Source organism: Takifugu rubripes, chromosome 1, assembly GCF_901000725.2.
Source record: "Takifugu rubripes chromosome 1, fTakRub1.2, whole genome shotgun sequence".
Classification (NCBI taxonomy): Eukaryota; Metazoa; Chordata; class Actinopteri; order Tetraodontiformes; family Tetraodontidae; genus Takifugu; species Takifugu rubripes.
Genome location: NC_042285.1, coordinates 16,751,555 through 16,775,544, shown reverse-complemented (window position 1 = coordinate 16,775,544; position 23,990 = coordinate 16,751,555). Strand labels below are relative to the sequence as shown.

Here is a 23,990-nt window from a genome sequence, read left to right as displayed (position 1 = left end):
CAAATTTCTCTACTGAAGCCCAGGAATTTCCAACAGTGAGTGAAGAAAACCCAGACTAATGGAACACTAGTCATGTTCACATGGATCCATCTCGTGTTAAAGCAGATGTAGATGGTATGATGGGGGATGAGCATACAAAAGACAGCAATGACTTTTTACCTTTTTTATTTCAAAACATCCATGTAAAATGATGCTAAAAACATCTGACAGGCATATGTATGATGAAGGCACATGAAATGAGAGGTGTGTGTTAGGAGGTCTAAGGGAAATGTTTGCTGTCCACAAATACAGTATAGGGATCACATGATGGTCTGTGCTGTTTTAATGGATTCATTCTCATTTGCATGTGAAGGTTGGATGAAACCAGAAGTCATTTCTGTATCTTTTCCCCATATGAAACAGCTTGTAAATAAATTCTGTGGCACCTAACACAGAACACCTTTTATGAATCAATTAATAAACACGCATGTGAATGCATATTGTCACAAACCTCTCTGCTTTTGAATTCCAGCAAAAGGCACTTCATTTACCCCTTAAATATGCCACTGTGATGCAAAATGAAGTTCCGTTTCATAGCCTCTCATCACAAACATTGGTCAAACAAATATAAAACAAGTCAGATTTGATCAACTATTGTGAGGCAAAAGAAAATGTGAGTGAAAGAAAGAGTCATTGATTCTATAAATATCCTGTATAATATTTACAATCAGTGAAAGCACTATACAACTCCAGTCACAAAAGGTGCGCTCCAAAATGATCAGTAGTAAGATTCTGTCCAATCACAGGACCAGATGGTTATTTGGATAAAATAAATTGTGACATGGGTTTAAAGACCGAGGTGGTTTTCTGATGGGAGCATGGAGAAGTGCAAAGGTGGAGGCTTATGGTGATTTAGAAAAGTTAAAAATGTAGTGCAAATTATGTTATTTCAGATGTTTGCATGAAAAACAATCTGTGTCAGCCATCCTCAAAATGTTCTATCAACCATTTAGCATCCAACTGGCAAGCAAAATATAGGATGATTTGAAGAAAATAGAGGAAAAAGTGTTGCTGACAATGTCTAGGGATCTGGATATAAGGCACATTTTGACCAGCGACCATTTCAACAGAAGTTATTTGCAACACTACTCACCATTTAAGCAGTGGAAACTATATTCTCGGGAATAACATTTTGCTTCCAATATAACAAAACAAGTTTAGACTGAAGTGAAAAACCTGTGTTAGAATGAAAAGTAACTTTGCAAGTAAATACACTGATAAAAATAAATCATACATAACATATAATTAGAAAAAAAATACAGAACAGAGACTCTGAACTACTATAAACATCTCTTAATAGAATAAAAATATAGTTTAGCTCTTGTACAAATAAACATTTATTTCAAATAAATTAATTCACCGTCATAGATCGTCATAGCTTTAATATCAATTAATAACATATTCTGAGGGGAAAATGATGCCAAGCCCATGTCTGAATGATTTATTTCACATGGACACTGAGGTCAAACGGCAGGGGAAGGTGGGATGGTTATTGTTGCATTCCCTTGCATGATGATTTTGGGTGATTCCCATTGAATCTAGTCAATGGACAGTAAATTCCGTTAAGTGTTAATTCTGAATCCTGCCTTTATGCATCAGGACAAGGAGGATATCCAAGTAACAAGACTCTGAAAAAGGGATGCATTTTTTGTCTGTCTGTGGAGGCTGGTGTTGACCAAGAGCAGAGATCAAATGACAAATAGTGACGACGACATTCGTGATCATCATGGGCTGTTTCTCAGGTGTGATTGCCAGTGCAGAGCCTAGCTCTCCCGAAAGGTGGCAGCCTTGAGTAGTAGAGGAGGATTTGGCAGCATGTAAACTGGCGGTCAGGTGACGTTGTCTTCGAATCTTTTTTCCTTAATTCATCGAATGTTCAAGGTCAAATTAGCTAAACTACACAGTCACTTTGAGAGCCTGAAGAAGGAGCAGTTTCTCATGTGATGTTTCCGACAGTATTATCCACATTCTCAACAATAGATCTAGAACAAGGATGAAGGGGGAAAATGATCAATGAGAAGCAAAGTAAGAGTAAACAAAAGCGATGCAGGGGACAGAGAGGTGGGGTTGCACCAATGAGCTCAGGCGATCGGCTCAAGTGAATTCATTATTGGTTGCTAGGCATCATAGGCCTTGTGTTAGCAGCCGGGGAGACTTGTGACACAGGGCCTTGGTTTTGTGTCTGGCCCAAAGGTTTCATCCAGCAATCCTCTTTATATGTATCTACAAGAGGAAAGTAAATAAACATCACAGGTTACGTGACACACAATACATATGTGAGGTAAATGGTGTTGGTCATGTGACTAGACTGGGCATTATTAACCAATGACTGACTTACTTCACTGAGAATGGCCCACACAGCAGAGTCCTTTAGAACTGAAAGTCGAAGTGCCAGAACAGGATTGAAGGAAGGATCCACGGCCCCCTCTGCCACACCCTTCTCAAAATGACCTGTATTTGTGTACAATCCACAAATGGTTATGTGAAAGTACAGCATACCAGCAGCCTCAAGCTGACAGGAAAACATTTACAAACTGAAAAAAAAGATAATTCTTTGGAAGATATGTTAAACATGAATGAATAAATTAACTTTAAGTGTTTTTCTCTATACAGACACAAACAGGTGAGAGGACTCCACTTACCAATCCTGTAAAAACGGTCATCTGTTCGCTTGTACTTCTCTTTGGTCTGTTGCAGAGGGTCCTGACATATCAAGACAGTTAAAGATGAACGGAATATAGAAGAGATTCAAGTGTGAATAATTACAATGACCGTGTGAGTCACATCTGAATTATCCGCATAACCTCTGGCAGAGCGAGCAAATCAATCACACTGCTGTTGATCATCAATATGCTTTGACAGATACTGCGTGTGTGTATCCTCCCTACCGAGACAGGCAGTATTTCCACTGTGGTGTTTCCGATCTTGTCCCCTGGATGCTCCTGGTTTCCACTGCGAAACAGGAATCTGCCAATAAAAAAATCTGGCATGAATACAACAGCTCGCCTTAGATCAACAGTGACATGTGATGTGGCGGCGCTCTTACACAGCACAACTCTACATAATGGAATACAGTTATTGCATTACTCTTTCAGACACACATGGTAAAATAATATAATATACAGGAGACAAGAGCGCAAACACCAGTACCTTTCCTAGTGTTATAGAACTGACAGCCTTAACCCTCTCATGCACAGGGATTGTCATTATGTTCTTTTTAACTAGTTTAATAAACCAAGGTTTTGATGTGTATGCTTGTGCGGAGAAACACACTTCCTCCTCTTTATCTATCAACATCCTAATCAGGTTAAGAACCTTAATCACTGTGCACATTCCCCCAAAACCAAATGCTCAGACACTACAAGCTGATAACGTGAACACAAGTGGGGCATTCAACAGTTCTGCCCACTCAGTTTGCAAGGGTGGTTACACCTTCAGATACAGTTACCAAGCTTAACCATTGGAAGTGGACAGATCTGTCAATTATTGTGAGGTGAGCCATTTAATTTCCATCTAAGGACTTAGTCAAAGGCTGCTGTGACCATTAAGATGAGGCCAGTGAGAGAGTTTCCTCTAATAAACACATCAGTATCCTAGTTGATTACAGGTTGATATTTTGAAAGATCCAATGATATGATCACATGATAATAATTTAGACTGTACCCACACTGCACATGACTAAATATGAAAATGTCACATTTTTTCACTATCAAGTTTTATGCTGCAGTGCCATTTCATGACTATGCTCAGCCTTAAAGTGCATTTCTTTCTACTATTTCCCTGTTGAGGTTCAGAAAGAATTAATCTCAAATGATCACAAATTTTAAATCACATGACAATATAGTTAAACAGATAAAGGCTGAAAGAATAAGCATATGATGAGATCAGTGCAATCCCTGCACTGCCATAAATGAATCTCTGTATGGCCAAAAATTAAAATTACCTGCAGGTTTGCACTGATCAAAGCTGTCAGTGTTGGTATCTCTCTTGCTGTCTCACAGCCTCCACTTAGACAGGAGGCAGCCATCCTGAGAATTCTTATTTTAAGCTCTCATTATCTCACCCTGATCCCCAGAGTCTCGTATGCACACACTCACGTACTTGAGCATGAATCATTAAGGGGCTGCAGTGGTTATTAGGAAAAGGGTTTGGCATGAGTCTTTATGCAAGTTTTTGTGCGTATGCATTAAAAATATGCTATTAATGTACACACCCATATGTATATACGTAAATATATATGTAGTTACCTGAATCCAAATAATGCACAAGAGAATTCAATTGACACACAAAGGCATACCTCTCAATGCTAACTGGTCTGTCAAATTTGAAGAGGACATAGTCTCCTGCAGTAGGAGTGATTGCCCAGAAGAAGTCTTCTCCCTGGTATGTCTTCTCAAGTGTGTGACCTTGGTACACCTGAGTGACACATATCACACTCCATTATAACATCATACCGTTTGTTTTATAATTCATATTATTAACCTATTTGTACATGTATGAAAATATGCATTTTTCTAAGGCTATACCTTCATAGAGGTGGAAACTTCAGCTGGGGGATTGATGTGCATCTTGTGGAGCAGTGGCTTCAGGAAGTCTTTGTCCTACAGCGTGCAGACAGAAAATCCAATAATTCTCTTAATGAAGCAGCCTCAACTCTTACTGCAAACAATGAACTGGGAGGCACAAGACTCACGGTCAGCTTTTGGATCTTTCCAGCAAGGGATGAATGAAGTCCCACGTGTTGAAACAAGGAAGGCCTGAATCTTATGCGGAGGCTGGACTTCTGACGCTCACAGTGTTTCTGCAGAAAGAATAAGGAAGCTTGCTGAGACGCTCTTCGAGTGAAGCCAAATGCTGTAGCGAGCAAGGTGCATACCGCATCCTTTTCAGGATTGCAGACTTTGACCCAGAGAATGTGGTCTAGCAGCCAGTCAATGGGCTTTTCTTTGTAGAACATGAATATGAACTCCACAATTAGGTTTAGGTCCGGAGCCTGAAACATTTTTCCTGCAAAAAAAGTGAATGAGTTACTGGTGCTGAAGCAGAAGAATCATTAACCACATTTTTACAACAGGATAACAAACAAACCACAAAAATAAGAAAAACACTGAAAATTTTTTGGAACAAATATTTCTTATCTTCATTCATAGATTATAATACTAAATAGTAGAATGAATAAAGACATAAAAAAAAAGGCTATAACAAAATCTAGCCATAAATGTTACGGGTGCTAGCAACTCAGATACAGATTCTGCTGACCTAAGACTGCCAGTTTATGGAGAGTATTGATCAAATGCTTTACCAATAAAACCCAACTGGGAGAACTCCAGGATCATCCAGTCCTCAGAGGAGAGCTGCAGGGCAAAGTTCTTCATTGTGGCAAAGTAGTTGGGCTTGGCCACGATGTCATCCTCCAGCTGTGAGGATGAGATGAGGAAGGACTAAAATGTTATAACTAGTGCACTTCCAGATATTATCAAACATGGAGAGGGAACGAACCAAGAGAGAGAGACATCTATGTTGCTACGGGGCAACACTTCAAACCAAGCTACGGCAACATTTCTGAGTTGCACAATTAAACTAAGGTAGCATGTTGGATAAATAATACCTCTTCCCTCCAGATGTGAACAGTGGAAATGACACCCCATGGATAAAACAGAGAAATCAAAAAGAACTTAACCCAATTGCAGATTACTGGTGAAAATGTCAAATTCAAAAAATCAAAATTCAAAAAAAAATTCAAAAAGATTTTTTTAAAAATGTCAAACATTTGTAGTTTCGTGTTAGCATGGTACATGGCTCCTTTGAGTACGTACCTGCACATAATAAACACCTTTGCTTACGGCATACATCATGAGGAAGGAATAGTCTAGATTCTGTTTGGTCCTCCATCTTCAAGAAAGCAGAAATAATCAGCACACATGATAAAACTTGTGAAACAGGAAAAGTCATATCTATTTGCAAAATGTACAAAAATACTGATTTACCAGATGGAACCAGCCTACAGCTACACAGATGCATATCAGGTATTCCAGGTACCACCAGTGCTACAACAGCAGGCTCTCTCTGAATAATTTATGAGGCAGTGCTGTCACTGTAATTGTGTGATCTGAATGATCTGCCCTTGTTGCAGCCTGACTCATGGCTGCTCAAAGAGCAGAAGCAGTGTGCGGTGTTTCTCACAGCGAAGGTGTGTGTGTTGGCACTAACACACATTTAAGGGCAGGAATAGATTCATCCATTTGTGCTGTAGGAGCTTGGATCTCTGAATATAACGCATGCGAGTCGAGCCGTATGTTGCTGCACTGTACGGTACTGTGTCATAATCTAATACGTTAGCACAGACCAATGAGCAGACCTCAAATGAAGAACAGATCTTCTCTGGCTATAAAAAGAACACATGATAACTGGAGGGAGGGAGGACTATTGAGAGAAGGGAGCGAGGGTGCAGCTGCTGATGACCTTGATCTGCCTTTGAGAAATGCCTGTGGAATACCAAGTATTGAAACAGCATACCTAAAAGCTCTTGCTTGCTTCCTCCCTCCCACTGTTCCCCTGACTCATCCTCGTATCTTCCCTGCAGCTCTCAGTGTGGCTCTCATGCATTTTCATTCTATCGTGGCTATTTTCTCATAAATGCTCATGATAGTTTATATTGGACTGTACACTCATCAAAAGTCTAAAGTCAAAGAAAACACTGATGTATCACAAACATCAGTCAAATTCTTACTTGACCCTTTCTTTGGAATCTCCAAATGTTTCCTTCAGAGTGGTGAAGTCAGGGTAATAGGCAGCCGGGGGAGAGATCACTTCCAATAAGCCAGAATTCAGCTCTGTAGAAAACCTGAACAAACAGGATGTTTGTGGCGTCAACATACAGGAGACACAGCCAACCTGGCGAATTCTCCATGAGCAAATGCACTCACTCTTTCTCGAGGTCAGCAACCACACTATTAACATAATCAACATCGGTCTGCAAAGATCAAAACAGATGAACACATTACAGAGAATCTGGGTGGCTCTTTTTTACCTTCCCATCTTCAGTGACTCGTCCCATACAGGACATCTCACCTCTCCAACAAAGACAATGATGACACAGTCGAGCTTCTCCTCAGGTGACAGCTTGTCTATTAGCGAACGGAGCGTCTCTGACAGATAAGACTTCACCTTCCGTTTCACTGTGGGGATCCCCATCACCATGGTAACTGAGGAAATGACAAAAGTGTGGGTTAAAATCAGAAACCCTCAACAGATTTCAAATTCTTGCTTTTATTTAAATAAATGATACAATTTATTATTCAAATAATAATTATTCTGATGTAAAGTTGCTCAGATTATGAAGCAAACGTATTAGTTGCGAGATAATCAAATGATGCCAAAACAGGCAGTAATATGAAACAAAACATTGCAGCCAAATGAACAGATGGCTGTGGGAGAAATAACTAATGGAGGTGGTTTGAGAAAAGCATGTTGCTGTTGAAATAAATCTAAAGTATAGATACAAACTTCACTACAATCCAAATGTATTCCTCAAAGCAGTTCCCCTGTACGAGATGCCTGCTACATGAACAGAACCTGCCAGCAAGTTTAGGTCACACTTGACCTCTACCCATTTGTGCTTCATACAATACATTTAAACAATAATGGATCCATATTCCTCATTCAGTTTTGCAAATCTGTCTTAAAACAGTTATTGCACAAAGCTTCAGCTCTTTTTCCTCCTCTGTTATTAGGTGCACTTTCCCCTGAATCCAGATCCCTTGGTCACGATCTATAAAAAGCAGTTTCACATAATGTGCTGCGTGTTTTACTCCTTCCCAGGAAAAACAAAAAGCATGGTCACCCCCCCCCCCCCCACCTTTTAGTTATCCAGCTTCGGTAAACAGGATAACTAACTGGGCTGATGTGGGGCTTAAAGACCCCCACTGAACAGACAAAGCAGACTTGATGTGCAGGATGAGCGATCAGCACTCAAAGGCTACGATCCTCCAGAGTGATCTGTGCAGCGTGGAGAATCTGTCCCAGTTTTGCTTTGTGTTTCTCACGCAGAGTTCTGTGCTGTATGTTGACACCCACAGCCACTAGGAAAGTAGGTCGAGGATGAAAGAAGAGTGTGGGCGGAAGCAAAGGAGACACATGGTGACAGTAAGGGAGGGTGGCAGACTGGAACTGAATGGCAATACATGCAAAGTAGTACAACGAGGAGATCGAGCCCAAAATTGCCCAGGCCACCCTCTCCTTCACATTTCTGTCTGCTCGGGTTCCACAGCTGGTAAACCATTCACCAAAAGATCTGTTGCTTGTTGTTGCTTATAATTAACAAAATATATTCCCCCCCCCCCCCCAAAGTAGTGAAAGCTTGCGTATTCACAATGGGGAAGTCAACATAAAAGCTGTACTAACAATAATCACAGAATCCTTTTATAGAAATTATTCTTGAATGATTAACTAATAATATAGTAATGGAAACAGTAAACCCTGCCCATGTCTTTGTCCTCAGCGTTGCATTTGTGATGTTCCTATTCAGTTAGAGCCCAGACAGAATCAGACAGGAGTAAACAAAAGCCTGAAGAGTCTTTGCCAGTACCAACAATGTGTGGGCCACTAGACTGGACGTTACCCTGGATGCAGGTGAACGGGACCAAGATTAGCTGTGGTTACATGTGAAACTGCAGCTGGAATACTTGGCTGGTCAAGGACCAGAGGAGTACCACGGGATACACTGAAGGGCTGTTAAACACTACCGATGCTGTATGGGAAATAACAGCTTCGAGTTTATCGACTGAAATAACAAAACAAGCACGCTGAAAATGTTTCTGCGATATCCTTGATCTAAATGTGCATGTGCAAAGGAATGTGTATTCATGGGCTTTGGAAGTGATTAATACAATCAAATTCATTCCAAAATACCTGTGCTGTATTTGATATTTTCTGTCAGAGCATTTGGGCTCATTGAAATCCTTCCATTCTTCGAGCATTTATTTTCTTTGTCCTTCAGTGTTCCCTGTTAAGTGGGGGTGTTCTAATTCCCATGCTATAAATATCTGAAAGTCAAATATGCTCCACACAGTACAGGCAGGTCTGGAGACCTGAGAAAAAAGCTTTGACAAAAGCTATATAAGAAAATGAGAAAACAAAGTTTGCTGTATCAGAGCTTTGCTTCTTTTAATATTGTACACTAAATATTTAGACACATAATGAATGATTACTGCAAATGAATTATGAGAACGATATAGATCTTAGTGAATGGAACCTAAACATCAGCTCCCACATACAAGGAGGGAAAAAGGAAGGTAACAGCTCCTGATGGACACGTCCCAACTCCTTTAACTGATATTTCCTCTGGCCTCGTTTTAAACCAGACACTTTTTTGATTCAATTTGATCTTTTTTTCTGTTTTACAGAGCCCACATTCAGAGTCCAATCTCTGAAGAGCCAAGAGCAAAGGTCTCAAGGGTAACTTTCAAACATGAAAAGAGTTAGTCTACTGTCCAACCAGCCCCCTCACTGGATATCTGTTATTGACCAGATGGTTCAACATTTATTGTTTACTGTCATTATAATCAGATTCTGGGTTATTTAATTATCTTATTTAGCCATGATCAGTTGCAGCTACGGCCTTATGTGATGCATCCGAGAAAAGGATGTCTCGTTTTATAAGAAGTTGCCCTCTTAAAGGTCCAATGGCATGAAATTTGTACTTGATAAAAGATTTTAATATCAGGTCCACTAGTCTGCCTATCATCCCCCCAGTGGCTTGAACTGGGGATCAACCTAAACCATGAGCTAGAGATTATTCTCTGCCTTTGGGAATAAGAAAGCTCAGAAGCATCCATCTGAAAACTTCCCCTTATGTTGCCATGAGGGGAAATGTTACCTCCTCCTCTTATCTTTCCGCCCAAAGCTTGTTGGTCAGCCCATGAGAAAATCGGCTGAGATATGACCGCCCTGCCATGGGCACAAACTCTTCCCAGCCAAACCTCACCCCCCACCCCTCTGCCTCTCCTAGAAAGCTCATTGTGTGACTGGATTGCAGTGGCTGTAATTCTGCACCAAGGCCAAATTTGGGGAAGAAACCTCAGATACGGTATTAGGGGACCACTAAGGCCTACGTGAAAGCCACCAAAAGAGCATGCCATGGGAACTTTAAAAACTAATCTCCTAAAGTAATATGATCACTTTATCTGCTTTGTGTCTGACTGACTTTGGTTCTAAACTCATTTTCAACACTGAACTATGTTTTCTTAAATGGCAATAAACTAGACAGGCTCATTTAAAACAGAAGAGGAAATGGTGACTAATAAACTTTGCCTGTGTTTGTGTCCAACCAAATGATTCTTCTCTATTCACTTTTGTTGTAGTAAATTGTCATGAAACCACCTGAGATGACTCAATCCGTTGGATTACTAGAGAAACGTGGCACCTACTAGTTTTGATAATGAATAAGACTACCAAGAAATGTCAGACCTATGCTGTGTATTCCTTATTTCCAGTGGGAATTCCCATTATCCTTCAAGAAAAAAGACTAAGGACTCTTTGTTCTACCCTGCACACTGCTTCTACCCCAGTAATTTTACTGGGGCCCTCGTTCTTCCTCTCTCTAATTGTTACAAGGAATGTGAAAACACAATTCATGCTGTTTAGCCCTTAAACTTGAAAAAGTCAGTCCGCCAATCATACTCTTAAAGGCAGACAAGTAATCCTCTTAGAGACAACTAAACTGAGCCGAGCTCATATATTGGCTGACAGGTGAAAGAAATCTAAAGAAACAGACTTGCTAAAGGAAAGACTGAAGCTTCAATTGTTAGCTAGTTTAAGTGGAGGAATGTTGTCCCTTCATTTATTTTGTGCTGCTCGTTTGAATGTCTTTGAATGTAATTATCTACAGTATTACATTAAGTCACTTCAATGAAACAGAAAAAAGTAGTAATGAAAGTCATCTGAATACGCAAAACGAAAGTGGATCAGAAACATCAGAGAAGCACCTAAGCCATAATCAATGTAAACATACATCAAAGTAAACGACAGTGCAACTATTGTTTAGATTCTATTCCAAAAGAACAGAGTGAATATGCATCCTCAGCCAAACTTGTGGAGACTTGATCCTCTCCCCTGTGTAACAAAGATCTCTGCAGCGCTTTGCATGTTTGTGTTGAGTGCTCATGCATGATTTAGAGTGGAACTGAGAGGGGAACTTATTTTACACTGAATGTGTTAAAAATGAGTCTCACCTCCTGTGCGGCCCAGCCCAACCTGCACAGCAGGATGCAAGCTGCCCTCATTTTTGAGGAGGTGAGGAAGGTGGTGATAGATACTTGGGAGCTGCAGAGGTTTCCTATTTGCCAGCTCTTTCAGTAGTTTCTGAGTTTCATCTGGAAGCAAACAAGAAAACTTTTTTCAATTTCATCATGTGATTGGAGGAGTTATAAGATACAGATTTTTAAAGCACAATCTGTTAACCCTAATGCATTGCTCATACTACACAACCAGCAGGAGTGACCAGCTGACTTGGTCTCCAAACAACGTTTTGTATCAAAAGCTTACACAAGGAAATGAAACAGGAAATGCACAAATGCCAAGCGTGGGCTTTTTAACTGCCAACATGAACGCAGCACAGAAAGGAGGCCTTCAGGTCATTTGTGCACTACTAAAAAGAAAGAAAAGAAAAGAGTGAGCTGCTGCCAGTATTCTGGGTCATATTTAGCATGCTAGATATCTAGTTTGGGTAGGCGACTCATAGCTGTAATTCCATGATACCAGCAATGAGACTTTGAGGCGTTTATACTTAATGCCCCAGGCTCGCCGAGCGGACAACTGCCTCGCCATGATCTGTGTGGAGAAGAGCAAAGTCCAATAGGTGGCTGGCTGACTGGGTTAAAACCTTAGCATGAACAGTTTTACTACTTTAGGCCAAGGCCCATATTGAATAGTGAGTGATTTCTAACACTATTGGTTTTATTCCACCTGTTGATCTAAGAAGCAGCCTGAGGAAAGCTTTGAATAAAAGCTACATGTGTGGACTCTTAAACCCGAACACAGGCTGCATCGTCACCAGCAAGTGCAAACCAGCTTGTTTTCATTTAAACTCAGCAAAAACCACTCAGAGAAGCAGAAGGGGCAAACTCGTGCCATTTTGACTAATTTTATGCGTGACAACTTGTTGTCTGGCTCAGCTGCCCTTTTCCCCTTTCAAGTCCTGCCACATCCACCGCCTCACAGTAACAGGTTTACTTTAACATTAGTCTCTAACTGTCTGTATGCTCATTTTCTGGAGGAAAAAATAATACTGGCAGAGGCAGTGGTGACTTATGACAGCACCCTATAGGAGACGGCACCTAGCACAAACAGCATTCCCCATAAGACCTGTCACAACATCCACCAGAGCTGTCATAAATAGTTCAGCATGCAAGCCAGCCCAAACTCCGCACCTTCCCAGCCACACACGTATCTGGGAAAGATAGGAATTTTTCTGACAGACAATTAAGGCACGGTCCTCAGTGGTGCAGAAAGCACTAAAATTAGAAAACAGAAACACGTTTTTTTATTTTCAACGGGCCCATCCAGTGTTCTGTAAGACCTCCCACAATCAAAATCCTGGCGCTGCTAATGCCCTTAAATTATTGGAGTAACAAATTCAGCAAGAAAATAATTAAAATGTGCACCAATTATGAGTTAAAAATCTGCATGTCACTGGTTGTTACTAATATTCTATTACCCTCAATACTTGATAAAGGAGATCTCGTCACCTTTATCAAAATTATGATTATACACATGTATAAACTAAAATTCCCATAAAAAGTGGGAGTCACATTTCTGGACTATCTATATCTAAAAAAGGTTGGAAATTGATGCAATGTGGGAATGACTGAGTGAGTAACTGTTGGCTTGTCTTGTGCTTTCAGCTCAGTGGTCAAGTGTCAAACCAGTAGCTCCATGAGCTCACACGTGTAGAGCAACATATCCTATGGCCAGTAGGGACTAACAGTGATAATCATAACAATAAAGTACAGCAAAGGAAGCTTTCTCTGATAATGTTTAATGTATTTATCAAACAGCTCTTATATCAGGATCATGGGCATCTAATTTAACACTGGAAAAGTTTGCTTGACAGGTTGAGTTAGTCTGTTTACACAATTCACCTGAGAAGTTTGTGAGAGCGTCCTTGCTGCTGTTTGTCTCCGCGATTGCACGTTTGAACTGCTCGAGGATGTTGTTGAGCTCCGACGAGCGCTGCAGCGTCCTGTGCTCTGCCACTCGAAGGCGTTCTTTCAAGGCATGGAACTCCCTCTGGTACGCTACCAGCTTCTCTGTGGGAAATAATAAAGTGAACAACAGGTATATTAAATGACAGGGATATCGGATCAAGTTATAGCAGCTGAAGGACACTATTGCTGGATTACAAGTATAATATGCTACCAGCTCAAGATGGTGGAGATAAGCCAAAATATATTAAACTGTATCACACTAGACTAAGAATAATGCATAAATTGCCTCTTAAATATTTGCATAAGTAAGTTCTATTATGCAACTGGTAGTGTTTTATTCCATAGCTGCTTGTCAAATTTCCATATAAGAAAGTGCCCAAAATAAATGAAACCACTTCTACTGAGACAGTCAAGCTTAACTTGGCTTAAGAGACAAACTTAGAGTCTCCAGATTTTACTGCTCTCATCCAGGAAATGTTGTTTTTTTTTTAAACTTTTCAGGCAATTACATCCAAGTAAATCTCAAATATCTCTGCAAGTTATTCTAGTAATTAAAATCAGTAGCTCTTTAGTACATCTGAGCAGTCCCTGGCCTCTTTTTTCACACTTGTGAAGTATACAAGACAACAAAGCTTGGTTCTATCCATCTCCCTTTCAGTGCTCTCACACCGACCAAAATGTAGTTAATTCACTGTGCTGGTTCTTATTTCACACAAAGCAATATTGTTGTTCTTAAAAGGAAACAGACAATGCTGTCATGTGGCCCATAACACGTGAAAGAGACAGCTTTCAATCCAAACCAGACTTTAATCTTCAGGTTGTTTTTTTGATTCTAGGAGTCCAGAGAGAAGGCCTGACACCACACCTGGGATCTGACTGTACAGGGAGACTAATGCCGCGTTTCCAATGACCATATCGGCTCTACTCTATGTGTCTTTCCACTGAAAAAAAATGTACCTGATGACTGGTGCTACTTTTTTGGCACCTGCTACTTTGGGTTTCTAAAAAAAAAGAGACCAATACTTTAAGATACTGAAAGGTGACCTAGACACAACGCTCTTATTGGCCAGAGGATTGAGAGTTTTGTAGCTTTTAGCATTTTTACAGCCCGTATTCTATTCACGATGAGCTCACTTTAAACAACCGAGTAAATGTAAATTTCTAGATATACTTGGTTTTTTAAAGTGAGCTCATCATGTATGGAATAAGGACCTTAAAAATGCTAAAAGTCGCAAACCCCTGGCCAATCAGAGCATTGCAGCGAGCTGGCTAGTTAGCCACCAGTGCTAAATAACTCTGACTCCCGCTTTTATTTGGTGATGCACAATTTGGTGAAACACAAATTCAGAATGCCAGCAATATTTGATACACTAAACAAATGCTAGTTTTGCTTAAAAAGATGCTTTGGTCTGTTGCAGTCAGGTTCCGTGCGTACTGAAATTGTGTGTATTTTTGGTGAAGTCTTGCTACAGTTTGGATTTTGCACATTGTAATGTGTCTGGAGTTTGACTCCAACTATATATTTTTTTTTTAAAAGCATCATGATTTCTGTCTTTTGTGTAAAGAATCTGATGGGAAAAGAGCCTACAGCACAAAACAAACATTTATCAGAGATGAACGAGTTGTGTTGACATGCTAACAGGATCTCTAAATCTTCAGCACATCTCGTCATGACCCCCGCCCATGTCAACCAAGTATCATGGTGTTCTGGAGAACACACAAGGGCGTACTGTGCCCAGTCGAAATGTATAAAGCCAATACTGTGTAGTGGAAAACCACCAACTGTAGCACAGCAGAGGAAATGAAGTCAACCACAAGTTTGTTGCTAACGATCTATAGCAACCTCCATTCAAATCTTTCCTATCCTGTAAAAAAGCTTAACCTGGTGCAGTAGAAATACATGTTGCAAAATGTATTAAAAAATATGTATAAAATAAATATATAAAATATATTTTAAAAATAAATAATGAAATAAATTAGTTCAGTCCTTGTCTTTAGAAATTCAACATCAATACGTCCGTATTCAGAATACATCTGAAGAGCCTTTCATGTGATCAAATATTTCAATACGTTTTAAAAATGTATTAATCATTAATTGACTGACGAGCATAAAGTAAACGAATGCTTAAATAATAGTGACCTTTAGAGACTTATTACAGGAACACAAAGCATTATTGCATTCTTAAGCAGTTCAGCCACAAAGGGGAATATTAAAATTCCCTTTCTTTCCCTATTCTTTGAAAAAAGGTTTCTTCTGCAAATCTGAAGTACATTTGTTCAATAGTTCACTGGCAAAACTAGACCTGTTCCAAACAGCGGATCAATCAGTCTTCAAATAGACATTTGTGTAAAACAACCACAAAAAAGGCAAGTCGCATAGCTGACTGGCAAAGTCCCAGCTTTGTTGCACAGATTGTCTTGTGAACCCAATAGTGCCAACGAATACAAGGACAATAAAAGATTTTGCAAAATCCTTTAGTGAACTCACTAGACAGGAAGTGAATTACTCATCCATTAATTCAGAGAAAGCCACCAAGATTGTGTTCTGACCTTGGTCTGTCTTACAGGATGCTGACTGCACCTTTCTAAATGCTGATGAGGGATTTGTGCGGTTTATACTTGCCCAAGTAAGAGATGTGCATCACACAGCACACGGTCTAATTTATTCACAGTCTCAGTCAAACACAATAATATCAGATTAATCAGGAAGAACATCAATGGGAGCAGAATATGCTGTCCCTGATAGTTAGGAGGAACACAGAGGGGAAAAGTGTCGAGTGACAAACCAGAAAAGGCTCGACAGACATGCAAGGGAACTCCTGGAGAGAAGGCTCCGTGTATAGAACATTACCATGAACTCAGCAGTATAGTAGTTGGTTTGCTCTGATTTAGCAAAAATAAAGTTTACGTGTGATTTACCGGTAATATCACTGGTCTGTGACGTACCGCTGAGTAACATTTTGAATACAACAGCTACAGCTCAGTGCAATAATTATTTCACGGTACCACCACTAAGCACTGGGTTTCTTGAGCAGAACAATGTTCTTTCCTGAGCAACGCGTGCATCAGTGCCATTACCTGCTCCTGTATCTGGAGGCTAACCGCTTCCATACTGTTGCATTTTGTTGTCTCGGGCAGTTTTACAGCACAGCGGTTCTTTTTACAAAAAAGATCTTTGCCCGGATTTCTTCGCATTGATTTGTATGGTTTCATAATTCATCCTGCCAAGCATATTTATCAGGTACTTGGAAATCATCAACCAAGCAACTCAAAAACATGTTTTGGCACTGTGCAAAACCATACAGCCATGCTCACACACAAAAACCTAATGTCTACACAACCATCCTTGTGCACACAAGTGGTTTGCAAAACAGATTAACAACAGACAGCATTTGAGCCCGACAATCAGTGCTCCTATTTGCATGACAGGAAACCATAATTTTGAAGTGAATATGTAATATAATAATATAATAACTGTTTAGAAGATAAGAACATTTAACTGACAATGAAAAAATAAATGCTGCGGAAAGTTGACAAAGAGCCACCTCTAGCTCTTCGCCCTGAGCCTCACGTCACTAAATACACACATATTTAAAAAGAAACCTGATAATGATCTGAAACAGGAAGTGCATAAGAGCACTTCTGTTTCAATGATTACATTATTTCTGCCAGTTACTGGACGTTTATGGTCTTGTAAACAGGCCCACTGTCTCCAACAATAAGAACTCATGTGCCATTTAGGAATTTTGCCCCACAAATAAAGAAGGCACATGCTTTGGCAAATGCAGTGTGGGAAACAGGAAGAGAGCAGAAGCACGAGGAGGAAAACCTCACTTGTTGATTCAGTGCAGAAGACGACTTATTGTTTTTACAGACATGTGTAACTAAAGCCTTGATTGTCCAATTCCAGCCTCAAGGCAATTTATGCCTATTGACTATTAAGACCCAAGGGAGGCCAATGTTGCAAGTCCAAAAATAATCATTTTTATATGTATGGGTTCTTTTTTAAATGTTTGGCCAAGTTGTGATAAGGTGATATCATGATAGTACAGACAGATGAATGATGTCCAGCCTCCCCAAACGGTCAAAATCTGTTTTTTTCTCATTCTAACTAAATAAATCTCAAGAAAAACGTCACCTGAGCCATCCCCGTCTGCCTGCTCACTTACCTCCATTAGCGAGATGACAGACTATTACAGGCCCATTGTGCCAGATGTGATGAGGGAAGAATGTCGTGGCTTAAAACAGAGGAAGGGGCAGAACAGACTGGACTACAGGGCGGAGGAAACAACTTTGTTCAAAAGGAAGCCTTATTGTGTGTAACTGTAAAGGCTCCTCAGGAAAATACAACTGAAGAAAGCGCCGAGTGCAAACAAAGAGGGTTGTAAGTATGAGTCCTAAAAGACACCGCGTCAGTCTAAAAATAAAAGACACGTGGCTATGTGTCCAGATTCCAAGCCTCTGTTCATCCAACATAATATTGGGCTCATGGAGGAGGAAGCACAAGGACTTTACCAATATATTCTGAATAAAAACTAATTAAGAGTGGCAAAAGTATATAAATAAGAAAAATTTTGATATGTTGTTGAATCATCATAAAACGTTGTGAAATATCTACTGCTAATATACTTCATGCCAAATTCATTTTGAAGGGGAAACCTTTTCAGAAACTGAGGGTTCGCGGTTTGAAACCCAGTACGGACAAAACATGTTGGGGTAGAAGGTGAAGGTGCAGGTGCCAGAATACCTTCAGAACACTGCCGAGGTACCCGTGAGCAAGGTACCAAACCCACAAATGCTCACATACAGTAGAGCCCTGCAATGGACTGCTGACTCCTCCAGGGGTGGACCCTGCCGACGCTCGTATGTGCACCCCCCCGTGACTACAAAATGGATAAAGCGGTCAAGGAGATGAAAAAAGGAAATTCAATATTGATCATTTTTATTTGATGACAAAGAACCGACTAAGAGTGAAGCTATAACGACGGTGACAGAAGTACACATGCTGGAGAGTCGTTCAACATGGAGTGTTTGGACAGCTGACTGATATAAAGCTTATTCACAGCAGTCGAGTGACCAGGAACAAGCCAAGATGCCAGAAGCCGTGCTTTAATGGAGTCAAGAAAATCAGGTTACATCCAGCACAACTGCCTGTCCTCACATGATGAATCAAACTTTAAAGAGAGGACCCACCGACACCAACAAAGTAGATTCCCTACACTAAACACCAGCGTGCAACCTACACCATGTTCAAGGTTTGGACAGTTTCCAGCATTTTTTTATTTATTTTTTTTTTTAAATAACAGTGCCAAAAGTTGTGTACACTTGAAACACCCACACTGGCATCAAGAGAAAAGCAACCCAGGGGAGATATGATGTGGGATATCAGGAAAATCCCTTCATATTTTGTCAGAAACACAAAACCAAGAAATGAGTCCAAGTAAAATGGAAATACATGAATAAAGGATCCAGCATCAGGTACTAAAACCACATCAGCTTTACAATAAAATTCTATACATTACATATTTAGCTTCATGCATTCTGAAAAAAATGTCTTTGTAAAACTGAGAGTGCATTATATTATATGTATTCAGGGAAAAGTCATTTGTTCACATCCCCCACCTCAGACATCATTTTATCTCTGATATGTTACTGAGATGTTACAAGATAAAATGTAGTACAGCCAACGACACTCGTATTAAAAATAAAATTAAAAATAAGGTAGATTTGATGGTTTGAAAACTTAGTGCGCTAAAATGAGTTTATAAAACAACCCAAAGGATTTCAACAAAGGTATTTCAATGTTAGCATGTCTGCCACACCTTTTCACGCATTTTTTTGTGCAATTAACTTTAATATGGAGTCTTGCCAAGTGTGGTGTGAGAGTTTCCAGGTAGTCTGACCCGCTCCCGCTTTGGTAGCATAAACATTTTCTTGTTGCATCCAACTCCATGTGGAAAAATACCAATGGCGGACAGATGTCAGATTATTCCAGGTCAGACAGTTCAGGAGATGTAAATATAAGGAAAACAGAGGAGCATTGGACAGGGCCCGCATTGGAGGACACACCGGCATAAGGTGGCCAGTTCTTAGTCCTCTCAGTGATCTCACTTAGACTGAAAAATCTTAGCCAGGAATCTTAATTTAAGAGTGATTCTGGACGTTTCTGAGAGTAAATCTGAGCAAGGAAGGGACAGAAACCTTTATCTTACTGGAGGTCTTAACAATTGAGGGATTCTATGACTTTTCTTAGAAAGAGGCCAGTATGAGCTACTTAAAGCCCCAGGACAAACACAGGTCCTGATCATTTAGCATGTCAACAACAGCACAATCTGCCTTAGGATTCAGTATACTTACAGATAAGATTATATTCTAAGACTGATACAGCGGCACTGTTTTATACTGCCATCTGTGTTGCCTCCTTGAAATATTTTGTCATAATCGATAACAGAATTCTCCTTTTCAAAATGTATCCTTACTAGTTTTTACTCATGATGCCATTGTTATATTAGGTCCTATCGCTCAGTGTGTACCTCAATGAATTACCAAAATTGAGGTTTGAAATGTAAATTGCAATGTATGTTGATGATGTATGCAATAACGCCAGAGGTAGCCTCTGGCTTGCTTTGCAACATGGATAAAACATGCAGACTAAATTTGTAAAGATATTCTCTCACACTCAAAAGCATTAAATATCCTATAGAAGAAAAGAAGTTCTCCAAAAGGAAATATATTCTGTTGAGGGAACAGTTTTGGTCAGCATGTCCCGTCTCAAAGGATCACGAGAGATCAATTCTCACTCAGCTTCAAGAACTTAATGCACCTAAACCAAAAACAGTTCTGCTGAGCACAGATACTCTATGTTTGTCTTCTGGAGCTAGCATTTGTGTGCTTGTGAACTTGCATAATGACCATAGTTCACAAAACGGTGCAAGTTAATTTGATCAGTCACCCACTACCTGCAACTATCAGGTCCTGAATGAGGAATCTCACACCAAGCAATATATTTTCTCCTGGCACTGAAATATTTCATCAACCTGAAAAACTCGAACTTAATCACCCAACTAGCCACGGGAATATTCGAGAACTGCAATCATTTACACCCATCTGTTAAGTCCCCAAGGCCCATAACCCATCATATAGACTTAACCCTGGAGTGTGAGCGCAAACAGATGCGTTGAGCAACAGGCAGGTCTGGGCCCTTCACTTTTACTCAACGTGTCTAAATATGATTCATGTTTTAATCGTGGGAAATGAAACTTAATGGCGTGGTGTTGCAGACTGCTGTCTGCCGTTTTAATCCGATGGCGCTAAATGGAATCATCCCTTAATGGCCGAAGCTGGTGGGGAGAGTGCAGTTTTAGGATGGAACATGAGCCACAGACTCCACGACTACAAGACCGAAATACCAATGCATGTGCTGGGACACTTCAAATCGACACTGACGAGGAATGAAGGCATGGCACTTGTTACGGTAGGTTTTGAGGGGATATTCCATGTTAGATAAGGGGAAAGCGGGGTCAATAAACACAAGCATACACCTGCTGATCTCCAACATGTTGGGGGACCCTCGATAGCTCGATCCTTTTGAGTCTTGTTGACCAGGCCTTACGGCACATGACCCTCGTTTCACTTTAAATCGTATATTTCCGTAATTACTAGTGATTCATCTAATACCCGGCCTTACCTTTGCCATTCTGCCACGCTGTGTACCAGGACAGGCTGAGGAAAGACGTGAAGAAAATGATCGCAGTGGCCACAGTTCCATTTCTGAGCCTCATCTCATTTCAGCGGCGCCTCTCCTCTCCTCGGCTCGGCTCGGCTCAGTGTCGGGGACCCCGCGACTGCCGTTGCCTCCTCCTCCTCCCTTTGCCTTCAGGATATTGACGAGGGTGTGCACGCAGACATATGAGGACGTCAGGCGTTTGAAAAAATACCGTTTATCTAACGGGTCTGTAAACAGACTGGAGCGGTGAAAGAGGGGTGTTTGGACGTACCCAGTCTAGGTGCGTCTTTCGTAGTCGATATTCGTAGCGCTTTCGTCGTGTCCTGTACCATTATACGGCGGCCACTCACGAATCCGTTGTTTTCCGGGACAAGATAGTATACATCGGTCGTCTGGGTAAGACAAAAAGGCTAGATACCGATAGGAACCATTGTAGAGTCTTTGACAACAAGTTAGAGGCTGGTGGCTCGAGCGTGTAACGACTGGTGTTCACCCATAGGCTGCTCGGCTCCTGACGGCGGTCACAAGGCAACGCCTCAAATCGCGATGGTTCCGGTTTGACTCGCAACAGATTAATTTAAAAAGTAAAAGCATGTCGCTAAAAAAATTAGATTTTTAATTTGTGGAACTGATGGTTGAAACTATAGCTAATATTACAGCTCGTTTGCTTTTTATTTTTACTAAAAATATTTTGTAGTCGAACTGTTCAGCTATTAACACCACCCTGTTCACTAATAATGTTGCTTGATTAACTTGAGATAAGGGATGAAGCTCTGCTGTGAACTGAAGACAACTTCTGGAGGGAAGGCCAAACGTCTTCAAGAAAACCCCAACAAGTCCAGTGGATGCAGAGATCTTACATTGGGTAACTATGACCTGGATGAATGAGAATCTACTCAGACAGCTCTGTTGTGGTTAAGATTTGCTGGGACCAGTGTGCAGTTGGCTCTTTCTAGGGTAAATACTCGTTGCTCAGTCGCTGAGGTAACTTGTCAGGTCTAAAGTCCAGGAGACGATAATTAACTTCTGCTTCCTCTTAGACACCAAACGACCCAAGGCTGTCATCTAGGATACACGGAGAGGAAGTAAGAGCCTTTAACTCACTGGGAAAGGAGTCCCTCTGGCCTGTCAAGAGTAACCTCTCTGCCTAGATGTAGGGAGTCTGACCAAAGGCAGCCACCCCATGAGGGGAAGTGACAATGGCCTGGACCAGATCATTCTATGCATGGAACTGGGCCGGAGCAGGAAGACTTGATTGCTGAGCCTCCAATGTAATTCCAACGAAAGTAGACCGCCTGAGTTGAGCAGGGTCGATGTATGTATGTCACAAAAGGCACAAAACGGTGTACAAGTTGGGAAAGTGAATGAGGATGCGCGAGCCAAATGTAGTGCATTTATTTCAGTGTGAAAGCGAAGAAACGTTATCGATACGCACAAAACATTTAAATCTTATTTTAATGTGAAGGGCGGGATCACCGGCGACTTTCCGCATGCGCGATATACTTGCTGTGCGCGGACGCAGTGGCAGCGGGGCTCCTCTCTGCTCTGACCGAGGGCGGGGGCTCTGTGGCGGGGGAGGGGCCCACGGCAGCGCCCGCTGCTCGCTGAGGACAAGACCTACGTGGGAAATTAACCTATAACCCCAGAAAAAGTCGATTGGTCGGTGTTCGCGTTTTGGCTTCAAAGGAAATATGCATTATTTAAACATGCAGCTGGGAAAAAAATAAAGGAAACAGGCTGTTGTAAATTAGTATTCCAATCAATTTACGCAATTTTACGCAACAGACAGTGAGGAGAATTACAGGGCCGTTAACATTTGCTGGTTCAAATATTGTTTGCAAAACAGCAATGTGTGCAAAGTATTGCCCCAGGATTTTTGAAAAAATCAATACCGGTAGTATCCAGGGATTGGTTAATGTTCTAAAACTATTTGCAGTTGATGAGAATTATATACCGGTAAGCTGACTGCATGACTCACTGGCATTTTTTGTAAGTTGATTTTGAAATTTGTTATTAATCATTGAGGTTACGAAATCAAGCATTTCAGAAAATGAGATGTGGAGCATAACTGCCTTCAGGCAATGCTATCTCTTGTATTCAAGGAAACTAAAGTCCTTAAATCCCTCACGAATTAAAGGTAAACTTCTACCACTGTGCTGTTGGTAGCATATAGACTCTCTGTGGTTCTTTAGCCGCAGACTGAGCAACAAGAACTCCAATGGGTAGTGAAAATAAGGGAAATCATTGGGAATCATTAGCATTAATTAAGTCCTACACAACCAGTCCTGCCTACCAGCTGTTTGACCTGCTGTCATCTGGAAGAAGATTCAGATCCATCTGAGCCAGCATATATGTCTATATACATAATTTTTTTTATATATATATATGTGTGTGTATGTGTGGGTGTTCACTTTCAATTAATATAATGTTTAATTTTGCTTGAAAAAGTCGTGCTGAGCTAATTCTTGACTCGTTTTCTAGTCGTGGACAGCATGGGGCAGCATAGAAAAACAAAAGAAACCCCACTTTGGTATTTCATCAAGAAACTGCAAGAGACATTTGCTCATTATTTTGTTTTTACAGAAATTTTACTTTTAAGTGCCATAGAGGAGTCTTTTGTTAAACTACTTGCAAATAAAAATGTTCCTGCCTTTACATACAGTATTTTCTTGTTTCTGGGAGGGCACAGAAGAGCCTTTTTGTATTCCCAAAAGTTATTTTCCAATAAATAAACTTAAATAATAAATTATTAAGTTTCCATTTTATACCTGCATTCTTTATTGACGTTGTAGTTGAAGTTGAAAAATTTGTTGAATGCTGAGTCTTCGTTAATCACAACAGGAGTAGTTGTGATTATTTTTCACCCCCAAAAATATCAGACAAAACATAACAGCAACTTTGAAGCTTTGCGTCACAGCTGCAGGAGCTTCATAAGAAGGTCCAAGAGAAACAGGCTTCCATCCGCCTGAAGATCACACACCTGATAAAGTCAGTAAAAGAGAGAGCTTGGAGCTTCTAAA

At 40.6% G+C, this 23,990-nt stretch overlaps 1 protein-coding gene and 1 long non-coding RNA gene across 4 annotated transcripts; one reads left to right on the top strand and one right to left on the bottom strand.

Annotated features, from left to right (window-relative positions):
* Positions 1-148: 148 nt before the first annotated feature.
* mgat4a (alpha-1,3-mannosyl-glycoprotein 4-beta-N-acetylglucosaminyltransferase A) lies at positions 149-21,448 on the bottom strand. 3 transcript variants are annotated; one of them, XM_003961798.3, is made up of 17 exons: positions 21,242-21,447; positions 20,932-21,117; positions 13,179-13,346; positions 11,271-11,411; positions 7,111-7,244; positions 6,966-7,012; positions 6,770-6,883; positions 5,856-5,931; positions 5,342-5,456; positions 4,916-5,046; positions 4,733-4,840; positions 4,566-4,640; positions 4,337-4,455; positions 2,928-3,006; positions 2,682-2,742; positions 2,378-2,490; positions 149-2,262 (listed from the first exon to the last, which is right to left on the bottom strand). In XM_003961798.3, the coding sequence occupies exons 2-17, from the start codon at positions 21,023-21,025 to the stop codon at positions 2,236-2,238; spliced, it is 1,602 nt and encodes a 533-aa protein (XP_003961847.1). In that variant the 5' UTR covers positions 21,026-21,117; positions 21,242-21,447; the 3' UTR covers positions 149-2,235. The 3 variants fall into 3 exon arrangements, with proteins under 3 accessions (XP_003961847.1, XP_029696623.1, XP_029696616.1); XM_029840763.1 differs by lacking the exon at positions 11,271-11,411 and having other exon boundaries at positions 21,242-21,448; XM_029840756.1 differs by having other exon boundaries at positions 20,932-21,447.
* Positions 20,522-23,728, top strand: LOC105417052 (uncharacterized). Its single transcript, XR_964890.2, has 3 exons — positions 20,522-20,718; positions 21,729-21,835; positions 22,011-23,728. It is a non-coding gene; the product is annotated as an uncharacterized lncRNA (long non-coding RNA).
* Positions 23,729-23,990: the final 262 nt, after the last annotated feature.